This window comes from Portunus trituberculatus, chromosome 2, assembly GCF_017591435.1.
Source record: "Portunus trituberculatus isolate SZX2019 chromosome 2, ASM1759143v1, whole genome shotgun sequence".
Taxonomy (NCBI): domain Eukaryota; kingdom Metazoa; phylum Arthropoda; class Malacostraca; order Decapoda; family Portunidae; genus Portunus; species Portunus trituberculatus.
This window is the reverse complement of record NC_059256.1, coordinates 8,598,798-8,612,247: the sequence shown is the minus strand read 5'-3', so window position 1 is coordinate 8,612,247 and position 13,450 is coordinate 8,598,798. Positions and strand designations below refer to the sequence as shown.

Here is a 13,450-nt window from a genome sequence, read left to right as displayed (position 1 = left end):
CAACACTGAGCCAGCTGGCCGCCATACCTCATCACGCCGCAGACAACACACCTTCGAAATTAACCACAAAAAAAACACAAATTCCCGCCAAACTACCACAGCCACAGCCACGCCACCCACAGCAGAGGAAGAGAAGAGAGAGGAGAACCAGTGGAGAGAAGGAGAAGAGGAGATAAAGAGAGGAAAGGTGTGAAAAGAGGAGAAATACGATGACAGTGGACATTGTGGTGACAGATGGTGAGGTGACCCCGGCGCCTGACCTGACCTCCCCCGCCGAGCCAGGTCACGATGAGGGCAAGAGGATGCTATACACGCTCAAGGGTGAGAGAGAGTGAGAGTGAGAAAGAGAGAGTGAGAGAAAATTTATACATATTTTTATTATTATTTTTATTAATTTTTTTTAATTGTGGTCAAAATTAATTTGTTTATTTATTTATTTATTTATTTTAATTTTCTGGTGCATTTTTTCTCTAATTGGTGATTGTCCGGCAGCGTCGTAATATAGACATCCCTCACCTCACCCTACCCCACAGTTGTCTTTTATATCCCCACCCTCCCCAGCTGTCTTCATTCCCCACCCCACCCACCCCTTCCCCCCCTTCACAGCTCTCTCCTAACCTAAATATTAACAAACTATAACTTAAACTATAACTTCAGTCCTAACCTAACTCAATCAACTAGAACTTCGACCTAACCTATAACTTCTTCAAGCTTACCCCACCCCCATTACCCCCACCCCCCCTAGAGTGCCTAGCGATGAGAGAGGCACACCTGGCACAAAATCTAGCTCAATATTTCATTTGAATTAATTTTATCATTATTTGTATTGCAATTTTAACCCCCCCCCCTGTGTCTCCCCCAGTGTGCCCCGTGGTGAGGGAGGCGCAGCTGGCTCACGGGCTGCGGCACAGTGACTACCAGCTGTACCGCCAATACTGCAGCCGAAGAATAAGGCGCCTTAGAAAGAATCTCGATTTTATTCAAGGCGATCGGAAGAACTTCAGGAAAAAGATTGTCACTCCTGATGTCTTGAAGGATGATAGGTGTGTGTGTGTGTGTGTGTGTGTTCAGGCATTTTAATGGTTAGGCATGCTTTGAGGGTATTTTAAGACAGTTTGGCATGTTTTGAGGGCATTTTAATAGTTAGATATGTTTTGAGGGTATTTTAAGACAGTGTGACATGTTTTGAGGGCATTTTAAGATAATTTGACATGTTTTGAGGGTATTTTAAGACAGTTTGACATGTTTTGAGGGCATTTTAAGACAGTTTAACATGTTTTGAGAGCATTTTAATACAGTTTGGTGTGTTTTGAGGGCATTTCAAGATAGTTTAACATGTTTTGAGGGCATTATAAGACAGTTTGACATGTTTTGAGAGTAATTCAAGACAGTTTAACATGTTTTGAGGGTAATTCAAGACAGTTTAACATGTTTTGAGGGTAATTCAAGACAGTTTAGCATGTTTTGAAGGCATATTAAGACAGTTTGGCTACAATAAGACCATTTTATTGACATTAGGAAGGCTGCATGGAGGTCACAATATGAAAAGCCACAATCCACCATTTTAAACCCCACACCTGGAGTTTCCAAACCTGTCGGAAAAAAAAAAAAAATTACCAAATAGTCAGCAAACAGGGAAACGTGTCATGCAACAGTTAGGAGTGTGAATATTAAGATAAGTTATATACAGACGCTCCTAACACCACCTCCCACTGTCTCTACCGCCCCCGAAGGTTCCTGTACATCCCTCTAATGACTGTGGAGCGCTACTGGGCGTACGCAATGCAGCTGAAGGAGGAGAGTTCGCAAGACACGAGGAAAAAATTCTCAATGCGGAACAAACTGAGGAAAGCTGCGAGTTATGTGGCAGCGTTTGAGAGGCTGGTGGAGGTCTGTGTGTGTGTGTGTGTGTGTGTGTGTGTGTGTGTGAGGGTGATTGAGGGAGAGAGAGATTGAGAAAGAGGGAGTGAGTGAGAAAGAGAGAGGGAGTGAGTGAGAGAGAGAGAGAGAGAGTGAGTGAGTGAGTGATTGAGTGATTGAGTGATTGAGTGAGAAAGAGAGAGAGAGAGAGAGAGAGAGAGAGAGAGAGAGAGAGAGAGAGAGAGAGAGAGAGAGAGAGAGAGAGAGAGGGAGAGGGCTTGAGAGATGACAGACAGAGAGACAGACAGACAGACAGAGAGAGAGAGAGAGAGATTGAGAGAGAGAGAGAGAGAGAGAGAGAGAGAGAGAGAGAGAGAGAGAGAGAGAGAGAGAGAGAGAGAGAGAGAGAGTGAGGAGAGGGCTTGAGAGACAGACAGACAGACAGAGAGAGAGAGAGAGTGAAGGAGAGTGCTTGAGAGATGACAGACAGACAGAGAGAGAGAGAACAAAAAAACAAGACAAACACACACACACACAAACACACACACAAAAATAGATAAATAGATAAACCACCACCACCACCACTACTCCTAACACCCCCCACTGTACCCCCAGGAGAGCGAGCAGTGTGACGCGCGGACCCAGCTAGAGGTCCAAGGATACTCCGCTTGGCTGCAAGGGACGGTGCTGTTTGAGTTGGCAGAGTGGATAGGGAAGTGGGACAGGCCGGTGGAATATTTCAACAAGGCGCTGTGAGTGTTGTAGTAGTAGTAGTAGTAGTAGTAGTAGTAGTGGTGGTTGTAGTGGTGGTTGTAGGATTTTTGTTGTTGTAGTTAGTAGTAGTAGTAGTAGTATAGTTGTTGTAGTAGTAGTAGTAGTAGTAGTAGTTGTTGTTGTTTTGTAGTAGTAGTAGTAATATTAGCAGTAGTAGTAGTAGTAGTTATTGTTGTGGCAGTAGTAGTAGCAGTAGTAGTAGTAGTAGTTATTGTTGTGGCAGTAGTAACAGTAGTAGTAGTAATAGTAGCAGTAGTAGCAGTAACAGTAGTAGTAGTAATAGTAGCAGTAGCAGTAGCAGTAGGTAAAATAAAAAAATAATAAATCAGGTTACACTACAAACTACCACTACCACTACTACTACTACTTCCCCCCCAGAGCAATCTACAGCAAGCTCCAGGGGGCCGTGTCCGAGGAGGAGCGCGATGTATACAGTGCCAAGATTCAGGAGGTGGAGGTTAAGTTGAGATTTTGCCGACACCACCTTGGGGATCGCTCTGCCACGGACACCCTGCTGGCAATGCGTGGGAATGAAGCCCTCGGAGATAAGCTGGATGTGAGTGTGTGTGTGTGTGTGTGAGAGGGAGAGAGAGTGTGAAAGACAGATAGAGATATAGTTACTGTGTGTGTGTGTGTGTGTGTGTGTGATAGAGAGAGAGATAGTGTGTGTGAGAGTGTGAAAGACAGAGAGAGAGAGAGAGATAGTTTGTTTGTGTGTGTGACAGAGAGAGAGAGAGAGAGTGTGTGTGTGTGTGTGTGTGTGTGTGTGTGTGTGTGTGTGTGTGAGAGAGAGAGAGAGAGTGTGAAAGACAGAAAGAGAGAGATATAGAGAGATAGTTTGTTTGTGTGTGTGTGTGATAGAGAGAGAGAGAGATAGTGTGTGTGTGTGTGTGAGAGAGAGTGTGAAAGACAGAGAGAGAGAGAGAGAGAGAGAGATTGTGTGTGTGTGTGTGTGTGTGTGACAGAGAGAGATTGTGTGTGTGTGTGTATCTCAAAACTCTAATAATGCTGAAAACTGTCTAAACTCTGTCAAAACTGTCTAAACTCTCAAAAACTGCCCAAAAACCTGAAAATTCCATCAAAACATTCACTAATGATGCTGGAAAACTGTCTTAAATTCCCAGTAATGTGTGTGTGTGTGTGTGTGTGTGTCCAGAACCTGCTGGCGTCGGCGAGGGAACGACAAGCCAGTACTTTGAGTGAGGTGACTTGGAAGGGACGAACGCTGGCTGTCAGACATGAAAAGGTGTGTGTGTGTGTGTGTGTGTGTGTGGAGGCCCTGCTGGTGTTTTCCCATCTACCCAGTGTCCAGTCTTCCCTTAAAGTGGTGTATAAACTTCGCAAACACCACCCCTCTCTCCAGCCGCCCTATATATCCATTTTTTTTTTTTTTTTTTTTTCTCTGCATCAGTCCATGTCCTCTAGTGTCCCTTCTGTCCCCCTTCACCAGGTCAGCCCATCAGGAAACTTAACATTCTTCGTTCTGTAGGAGGTCACCAGGTTGCCTCTTCTTCCTCTTCTCTGCCCAAGTGGTGGTCATTTGAGTCTTCAGTGTCTCTATACAGAGTTGCCGAGGATACAGATAGTTTGGTGTCTCTTCAATATTCCTGCTGGTGTTCAGTATGAGATGCAGTGCTAATATTTCTGTTTCTCTGTCTATATCTTCACCAATATGAGATGCAGTGCTAATATTTCTGTTTCTCTCTCTCTCTCTTCACCAATATGAGATGCAGTGCTAATATTTCTGTTTCTCTCTCTCTCTCTTCACCAATATGAGATTCAGTGCTAATATTTCTGTTTCTCTCTCTCTCTCTTCACCAATATGAGATGCAGTGCTAATATTTCTGTTTCTATCTCTCTATCTTCACCAATATGAGATTCAGTGCTAATATTTCTGTTTCTATCTCTCTATCTTCACCAATATGAGATGCAGTGCTAATATTTCTGTTTCTCTCTCTATCTTCACCAATATGAGATGCAGTGCTAATATTTCTGTTTCTCTCTCTCTCTCTCCACCAATATGAGATTCAGTGCTAATATTTCTGTTTCTCTCTCTCTTTTTCTTCACCAATATGAGATGCAGTGCGAATATTTCTGTTTCTATCTCTCTATCTTCACCAATATGAGATGCAGTGCGAATATTTCTGTTTCTCTCTCTCTATCTTCACCAATATGAGATGCAGTGCTAATATTTCTCTGTTTCTCTCTCTATCTTCACCAATATGAGATTCAATGCTAATATTTCTGTTTCTCTCTCTCTCTTCACCAATATGAGATGCAGTGCTAATATTTCTGTTTCTATCTCTCTCTTCACCAATATGAGATGCAGTGCTAATATTTCTGTTTCTCTCTCTCTCTATCTTCACCAATATGAGATTCAATGCTAATATTTCTGTTTCTCTCTCTCTCTCTTCACCAATATGAGATGCAGTGCTAATATTTCTCAGTTTCCCTCTCTATTTATTATTCATGTTTGTTTTGAGCCATTTTCTTTGTTTGGAGAGAGCTACCCCCCTCGGTCCTTTTCATTTTCCATTTTCTTCATCTTTTCCAAGTTTGTTTTTTTTTTTTTTTTTTTTTTTTTTGTTAATCTGTTTTAACTTCTCCCAATATTCCATTAGGCTTCATTTCTCAAGGTTGAATTTCATCTCCCATTTTTTATTTGTGTGTGTGTGTGTGTGTGTGTGTGTGTGTGTGTGTGTGTGTGTGTGTGTCAAGGATGGACAACATTGGCCTTACCTGACCTAACCTCCTCCTCCTCTTACTCCTACTACTATTACTACTACTACTACTACTACTACTCCAGGTCCGTCTGTTCCTGGTGAGCGAGGGACTGATCCATGAAGAGCTGGACCGGACCGCAGATGCCTCCGAGAGAGTCCGTTTGTTGGACCGTTTGTTGATGGAGTGCAAGGATGCCATACAGCTGGTGCGCGATGACCTTAAGAACGATGTGGTGAGTGCCTTGGTGATGTGTGGTGATGTCTTCCTCCTCCTCCTCCTCCTCTTCTTCTTCCTCCTCCTCCTCTTCTTCCTCTTCCATATTTTTTGTCTATATAAATATTTTCTTTGATTTTTTGGTGTGTGGTGACCTTAAGAGTGACGTGGTGAGTGGTTTGGTGATGTGTGGTGATGTCTTCCTCCTCCTCCTCCTCCTCCTTCCTCTTCCATGTTTTTTGTCTATATAAATATTTTCTTTGATTTTTTGGTGTGTGGTGACCTTAAGAGTGACGTGGTGAGTGGTTTGGTGATGTGTGGTGATGTCCTTGGTGAAGTGGTGACCGTACCTAACCTAACCTCACCATTCCTAACCTTTCAGAGCTTCAAGCCCCGTCAACAGAGCAGTGAAGGGCCAGTGTCGCCCCTTCACTTCCTACACACCTATTTGTCTTACCATCGTCTAAATCTCACGACTCTCAGAAATTTGGCTCTCGTCCACACCTATCAGAAGATTGTCAGCGGAGAGGTGCAGGTGTGTGTGTGTGTGTGTTTGTTTGGGTGTTTTGGGTGTGTGTTTGGGTGTTTTGGGTGTGTTTATGGGGTGTTTTAGGGTGTGTTTTTTGGGTGTTTTGGAGTGTTTTTGGGTGTGTGTGTGTGTATGTTTGTATGTGTTTGAATGTTTTGGGGTGTTTATGGGGTGTTTTGGGTGTGCGTGTGTGTTTTTTTTTTTTGTGTGTTTTTGGGGTGTTTTGGGTGTGTTTTAGATCTTTTTGTGTGTGGGTGTGGGTGTTTTGTGTGTGTGTGTGTATCATTATTTTATTCATTTATATATTTTTTATGTAGGAAAGAGTGCCCTTGTATTCTCTCTCTCTCTCTCTCTCTCTCTCTCTCTCTCTCTCTCTCAGGTGGAGGAAGGGAAAAAGGCCCCCAAACTCCAAGATTTAGTTCGACTTCACGAGATAATTATCCAAAACCTGAAAGAATTGCCGAACTTACCAGGCTTGGAGGACGACCTTGACCTGAGGAGCACTGTGGAAGGTCAGGTCATCGCCCACCGTGCCCACCGGTAAGGAGGAGGAGGAGGAGGAGGAGGAGGAGGAGGCCTTAGTGTTCTATATTTTAAGGTTAGGTTGAAATGAAATAGTTTGTTTTATTTCTCCTGTTTTATTTCCTGGTGTTGGTTTTGTTGACATGCACACGCACATACGCACACACACACTTCATCTTTCTTCATTCTCTCTCTCTCTCTCTCACACACACACACAATCTATTTTCTCTCCCTCCCTCTTCTCTTTTTCAATCTTCTCATCCCTCTCTCCCTCTCTCCCTCTCACCTTTCCTCTCCACAGGTGTTACTACGTGGCTGAGAGCTTCTTGAAGGTGGAGAAGTGGGCGGAGGCTCTCGTCTTGTACCAGCAGGCTCTTAACTATGTGGAGGAGGCCAAGGCTGGAGGGAAACTGCAGGTGAGAGAGAGAGAGAGAGAGAGAGAGAGAGAGAGAGAGAGAGAGAGAGAGAGAGAGAGAGAGAGAGAGAGAGAGAGGTGTGTGTGTGTGTTGATAGAATGAGAGAAGACGAATTTTGAAGATATTTTTGAGAGAGAGAAAGACAAATTTTGAAGATATTTTTGAGAGAGAGAGAGAGAGAGAGAGAGAGAGAGAGAGAGAGAGAGAGAAAGCACACCACCACCACTACAACCACCCCTTCTCCCCACAGCCGAGTGCCTTAACAGAGCTGGAACGCATCAAAGCTTCAATCGACAGCAAGAAATTTACAGCACATGCTCAGGCCATTTTAGCAGCCCAAACAGCCCTTGGAGCCCCCACCACCACCACCAAGGCTGCTACCACTAAGGAAGGCAAGGTGAGAGGCTGGGAGAGGAGGAGGAGGATGAGCTGGAAGAGGAGGAGGAAATATTAACACTAAGAGGTGGTGGGAGAGACAATGAAGAGGTGAGAGAGCCTGGGAGAGGAGGAAGGAGATCTGGGAGAGGCTGATGGGAGGAGGAGGAAAAAGATTAGAGGCATTTGGAAGTTGTGGGAGAGGAAAATCAAGGTGAGAGGCTGGTAGAGGAGGAAGGAGAGCTGGGAGAGGAGGAGGAGGAGCTGGGAGAGGCTGAGGGGAGGAGGAGGAGGAAATATTAGTGTTAAGAGTAGAGTAAAAAGGAGGAGGAGAGGAAATGATTGGGTAGCTGGAAGGAAGAAGAGGAGGAGGAGGAGGAAAAGGTATTATTACTATTTCCTTGTGCTCTCTCTCTCTCACAGTTACTGATACACCGGCTGGATGAATACATTGAGGACCCCAGCTTGACCTCCTCCAGCCCCCAGGTCGCCCAGGTTCCCCCCCCAATGACCTCAGTCCCCTGCAAGCCCCTGTTCTTCGATTTAGCCCTCAATCACGTCGACTTCCCCTCGCTGGATGACAAGATAGAGAGCAAGAAGGCTGCTGCAGGGGTGGCTGGGGACTGACAGGGCTGGTGAAGGGCCTATGGGGGGGCTGGGGGGCTAAAAAGTAATGGGGGGTGGTGGTGGTGTAGAGAGGGAGGGGTGGAAATGGAAGGAGAAAGGGAAAAGGGTTAAATTCTAAGGTGCGCTTGCTCTGTCTCGAGTGAGCGTCTCTCTCTCTCTCTCTCTCTCTCTCTCTCTCTCTCTCAGGGGCCCTCTCTCTCTCTCTCTCTCTCTCTCTCTCTCTCTCTCAGACCACAGGGGGCCCCACAGTGTGTCCCCCCCACAGTATGTTGACAAACCCCCTGGTCTCTCTCTCTCTCTCTCAGTGTGTCCCCCACAGTATGTTGACAAACCCCCTGGTCTCTCTCTCTCTCTCTCTCTCTCTCTCTCTCTCTCTCTCTCTCTCTCTCTTGTCTGTAATAAAATAAAATTGCTATTAATTCACTTACTTTACTTAATTTTAATGAAGTTTTCCTCTAAGTGAATATTTTTTGCAGTGCTGGGAAGGAAATGTTTAAAGGGACGAAATTATTGTGTGTTTCTGTTAGACATTACAATAAAAAGCTTGAAAAAATTAATGTTGTTATTGTCATTATTATTATTGTTGTGTGTGTGTGTGTTTGTTGCCTAAGAAAAGAAAGAGAGAGAGAGGCAAGATTAGGTAAGGTTACATTAAATTTGATTACCCAAGAGTGCCCTTCTCTGCACATTGAATACTGACACCTGAGAATCTGGAGCCACATTTCTGTCTGGTGGTGAGCAAGTGTGGTGTGGAGTGTGACGCAGAGACCACAGCCACAGCCACAGCCACACAGCCACAGCTACGTATATACAGCACTTCTGAAGAGAGGGGGAAAAAATTGTCTATGTTAAATTCAAACTTCATAATGTTTGTGTGGCAGAGAGAGAGAGAGAGAGAGAGAGTGAAATACAATGCAACACTATATTTCTTCATCATCTTATCAATTGTTTTGTTGATCTAAGGGCCAAAAATAAATAAATAAATAAATAAAGGCAGAATGTTTTTATAATCATTCACCGAGCGTTTGTGTCATCTCATTGTGTCTGTCTGTCTGGTTAGGTTAGTCTGTCTGTCTGTCTGTCTGTCTGGTTAGGTGTCTGTCTGTTTGTCTGTCTGTCTGTCTGTTTAGGTGTGTGTGTGTCTGTCTGTTTGGTTGGGGGTCTGTCTGTCTGGTTAGGTTAGTCTGTCTGTCTGTCTGGTTAGGTTAGTCTGTCTGTCTGTCTGTCTGGTTAGGTGTCTGTCTGTCTGTTTGGTTAGGGGTCTGTCTGTCTGTCTGTCTGTCTGGTTAGTTAGGTGTCTGTCTGTCTGTCTGTTTAGTTAGGTGTCTGTCTGTCTGTCTGTCTGGTTAGTGTGTGTGTGTCTGTCTGTCTGTCTGGTTAGGGGTCTGTCTGTCTGTCTGTTTGGTTAGGTGTCTGTCTGTCTGTTTGGTTAGGTGTCTGTCTGTCTGTCTGTCTGTCTGTCTGGTTAGGTGTCTGTCTGTCTGTCTGTCTGTCTGTTAGGTGTGTGTGTCTGTCTGTCTGTCTGATTAGGTTAGTCTGTCTGTCTAGTTAGGTGTCTGTCTGTCTGTCTGTGTCTGGTTAGGTGTCTATCTGTCTGTCTGTCTGTGTCTGTCACTCTTCAAACCCCAGACACAATAAGGTCCAATGTCCCGTGGAGAACTCAGCCATAGACCCTATAGGCGCCAAAACAGTACGGGGCAGGTGTCCAGGGGGGGGGGCATGCCTAATTACACCTGAGTAGTAATTCACCAAGTAATTAGTCAATGGCAGCCTCAGAATTACATACAAATTACATACACCCCTTCAAATTCTGACCTCAAATAATTATCCAGTATTCAGTGTAATTGGTAAAATAAAGCCTTTTCTTCAGTAATTACTAAGACATCTCGCCTGGAGTGACTTAAAATGCTGCGTTAATTACAAGACATTCATTATTTGCTGTTATTATTACCTTAAAGGAATGGGTCTAGCTGGCAGGAGAGGACAGACGCACGTGTAATCACCTCCGTTGCTCATCTTCATCTTGATGGTACAGGTGACGCAGAATTTCTTCCGAGTCAGGCCTTTGTATCGCCAGCGCCTGTAGGGAAAATAACAAAATCACCATCTTTCACAGCACTAGTTCCTGCATCTAGCACGCCACATTCTCTCCAGGAACTCTTTCACAGCATCAATCATCCTTCCATTCATCTCCCCACACTCCCACAGACTCTTTCACAGCCTCGATCATCCTTCCATTCGTCTCCCCACAGAGTCCCAGCAGCACCACCATCCATTCCCTTCCTGTCATCTCCACTCTGTCATGCCCCAGCTTCCTCACCACCACTTGCATCATCTCATACCTGTCTCTGGCATACTTCACACACTCCACCACCACATGCCCCACCATCTCATCCTCTCCCATGTCACACATCTGGCACACTTTGCTGCGGGACTCAGACCATCTATAATTCCTTGCATTCACATCCATGCACTGTGCCCCAGCTCGGAGAGAAGGTCCCCACCCAGGCTTCCATCATACCACTTTTCATACATTGGGGCCTCTTTCTCCCTATACCACTCCAAGGTACTCTTTTGCTCCATCCTATTCCTCCAGTCACTCAGTCCCACACCTTCACTACTCTGTCTACCTCACTCCTCCACTTCCTTACACCCCATTCTCTACCCTCTCCATTTCTAACAATCATACTCCAGTCCTTCTCTAAGTGCCTTCCTTCTACCTGCTGAAAAGCCCAACTAGCTATTAGACCACTCTTCACCACCATCCTGACGCACTTTTTTTCCCCACTTGCTACTCCTGACATTCCACAAAAACACTTTTCTCACTATTCTAGGATCGTTCATTCGCTCTAACCTAGCCTTATACCTTAGGGTCGCTTTTACATACCTTTCTCTAAAAGTGCTCCAACCCATGTCTCCTCTAAGGGCCTCTACTGCTGCATATCTAGGTGCGTTAAGTCCCATTCTTGCAACTCTATTCTGCCCTATTTCTAACTTTTCTAGTTCACTCTCATTCCAAGCAATCACATCCATACCATACATGATGCTCGGAACAGCCACGCTCTTCCAAACTTCTCGCAGCACGTCATATTTACTCGCTCTCATCCTTGCTGCACTTCCTGGCCGACCTACCCACTGACTCACCATGCTTATCTTCTCATTATTTGTTTTCACGCAGCCAACCGGACTCATCCACATCCCCAGGTACTTGTATTCATCTGTCTGCTGCATCTCGTTCTCACCTAGTCTCCACACTGAGTTCCTCTCATCCTCTGACCCATTCACAACCATTACCTTGCTCTTTTCACTGCTAAACCTCACTCCAAAGTCTCTTCCATACCCATCTACAACATCAAGCAAACTCTGTAGCTCTTCTGCCGACTCACTCATAACAACAACATCATCTGCATACAAGAGCACACCTATCTTATCATTTCCCACATTTACACCTGCATTCATTCTCCTCAATCTAGCAGTCAATTCTTCTGTATATAAGCTTAAGAGGGTTGGTGATAATATGCAACCCTGCCTAACTCCTCTTTCACTCTTCACCCAGTCTGTCTCTATATCCCCTAGTTTATACTTAGCTCTTGTATCCACATACATACTTCTCACTATGTTAACTATCTCTGCACTTAACCAAATCTTTTCTAGCACTCTACCTAGCATTTCTCTGTTTACCCTATCATATGCTTTCTCTATGTCTAGAAAACCTAAGTATAATTTGCTACCATCTTTCTTCTTTCTCTCAATCAATTCATTCACCACAAACATATTGTCTTCAGCTCTCCTGTCCACACGGAACCCATTCTGCTCTTCACCTAACACTCCAACTCTCTCAATCCATTTACACAATCTCTCATTCAAAACCGCACTGAACACTTTTCCTACTGTGTTAACTAACGCAATCGGCCTGTAGTTCCTCAACTCATTCTTACTCTTATATCTTCCCTTATGCAGCAAAGTCACCCTGCATTCATTCCACATTCTCGGCACTCTCTCCTCCTCCCACACCTGGTTGAACAACTCAGTCATCCTATCAATCACTACTTCTCCTCCATTTTTGTACATTTCATACGGTATCTCATCCGGCCCTGCTGCCTTCCCATTCTTCTGCTTCTTCACACATTTCTCCACCTCCTCCCTGCTGATCCTTTCATTCAACTCATCTGCATCCTTTCTCTCCAGTGACACATGTCCTTCATCCACATCAAAGACCTCACCTACACCTCCAATCTCTTCCCAAAACTCTTTTATTGCCCTTTTCATTTCTTCCTTATCAGTCACCACTGCCCCATTCACCTTCAGGCTCTCCACATTCTCACTGTTAGGCATCCCCTCACCCCTCAGGAATCTGTACCACTCACGACCACCTTCCACACCTTTCTCTCTAAGGGACTGAATCACATTTTTCTCACATTCAACTTTAGCATTCATTATCTTTCGCTTCGTCATTCGCTGCTGACTCACATATGCTGTCCATGCATTCAGGTACTCACTTTCAGCTTCCTCACTCTCATGTCTCCTCTTTCTTAACTGTCTGCACACCCTATTCAGTCTCTTCCTTTCCTTCCTAGCATCTCTAATCTCATCATTCCACCACGGCCTACATGCATGCTTTCTAGCACTTGTTCTTACATTCCCTATCTGACTGGCTGCTGCATTCTTCACATTTTCTACAAATCTGTCATTCAGTTCATCCACGTCATTCAGGCTTTCATCCTCCCATCTTCTCTCACTCAAGTCCACCTGGAAATTCTCCTATCCTGCATCCCTCAACCTCCACTTTTTCCTCTTGACCTTGGCATTTGTTACGTCTCTTCCATTCAACTTACATTCTAGCACCAGCATGTTGTGGTCTAAGAATGTCAATCATCCCTTCTTCATCTATCCACATGCGGTCAACAACTTCACGCATTCTCCCATTCACTAGCATGTAGTCAATCGCAGACTCTTCCTGGTTCCTCGCACACCAAGTCACTCGTCCTTCAGCCAGGGTCTCATTCAGATTCTCCAAGTTCATCTCATTCACAAGCTCATCCAGCATCTCACCATTCCTGCTCATTTGTTCACCTAACATGCCTACGTGAGCATTCATGTCTCCCATAACAATCACTCTCTCTCCAGCATAATCTCTTGCAATCTTTTTCAAAACACTGTATTTTCTACTATTCTCCCTAACTGCTCTATCGCCTTCCACTGTCATATACACTACCACTACAACTATCCTCTCAGCTCTGCCACTCTCATTCAGCACTATTTCTATGTCCAGCTAGATATACACTGACTTTTCAGCGACTTCATCAGTGTTTCAAAGCCAAAATGTCGACATCTTTTAATTTTTGTTGTTTTCTTTCTTAAGACGTCTTTTGTATATTTCCTTATGATAGGAAAAATATGCCGAAAATTA

The 13,450-nt window shown here is 44.6% G+C and overlaps 2 protein-coding genes across 2 annotated transcripts; one reads left to right on the top strand and one right to left on the bottom strand.

Moving 5' to 3' along the window:
• LOC123504727 (signal recognition particle subunit SRP68-like) lies at nt 1-9,032 on the top strand. The gene is given in 13 exon segments (XM_045255481.1): nt 1-321; nt 863-1,043; nt 1,734-1,890; nt 2,476-2,612; nt 3,013-3,190; nt 3,791-3,880; nt 5,441-5,590; nt 5,954-6,106; nt 6,480-6,640; nt 6,924-7,038; nt 7,289-7,435; nt 7,837-8,031; nt 8,034-9,032. Coding segments are annotated over 13 exon segments (1,830 nt in total). The 5' UTR covers nt 1-209; the 3' UTR covers nt 8,088-9,032.
• On the bottom strand, nt 8,729-13,439 carry LOC123504733. Its single transcript, XM_045255493.1, has 3 exons — nt 12,876-13,439; nt 9,992-10,120; nt 8,729-8,859 (listed from the first exon to the last, which is right to left on the bottom strand). The coding sequence occupies exons 1-3, from the start codon at nt 13,244-13,246 to the stop codon at nt 8,841-8,843; spliced, it is 519 nt and encodes a 172-aa protein (XP_045111428.1). The 5' UTR covers nt 13,247-13,439; the 3' UTR covers nt 8,729-8,840.
• Nucleotides 13,440-13,450: the final 11 nt, after the last annotated feature.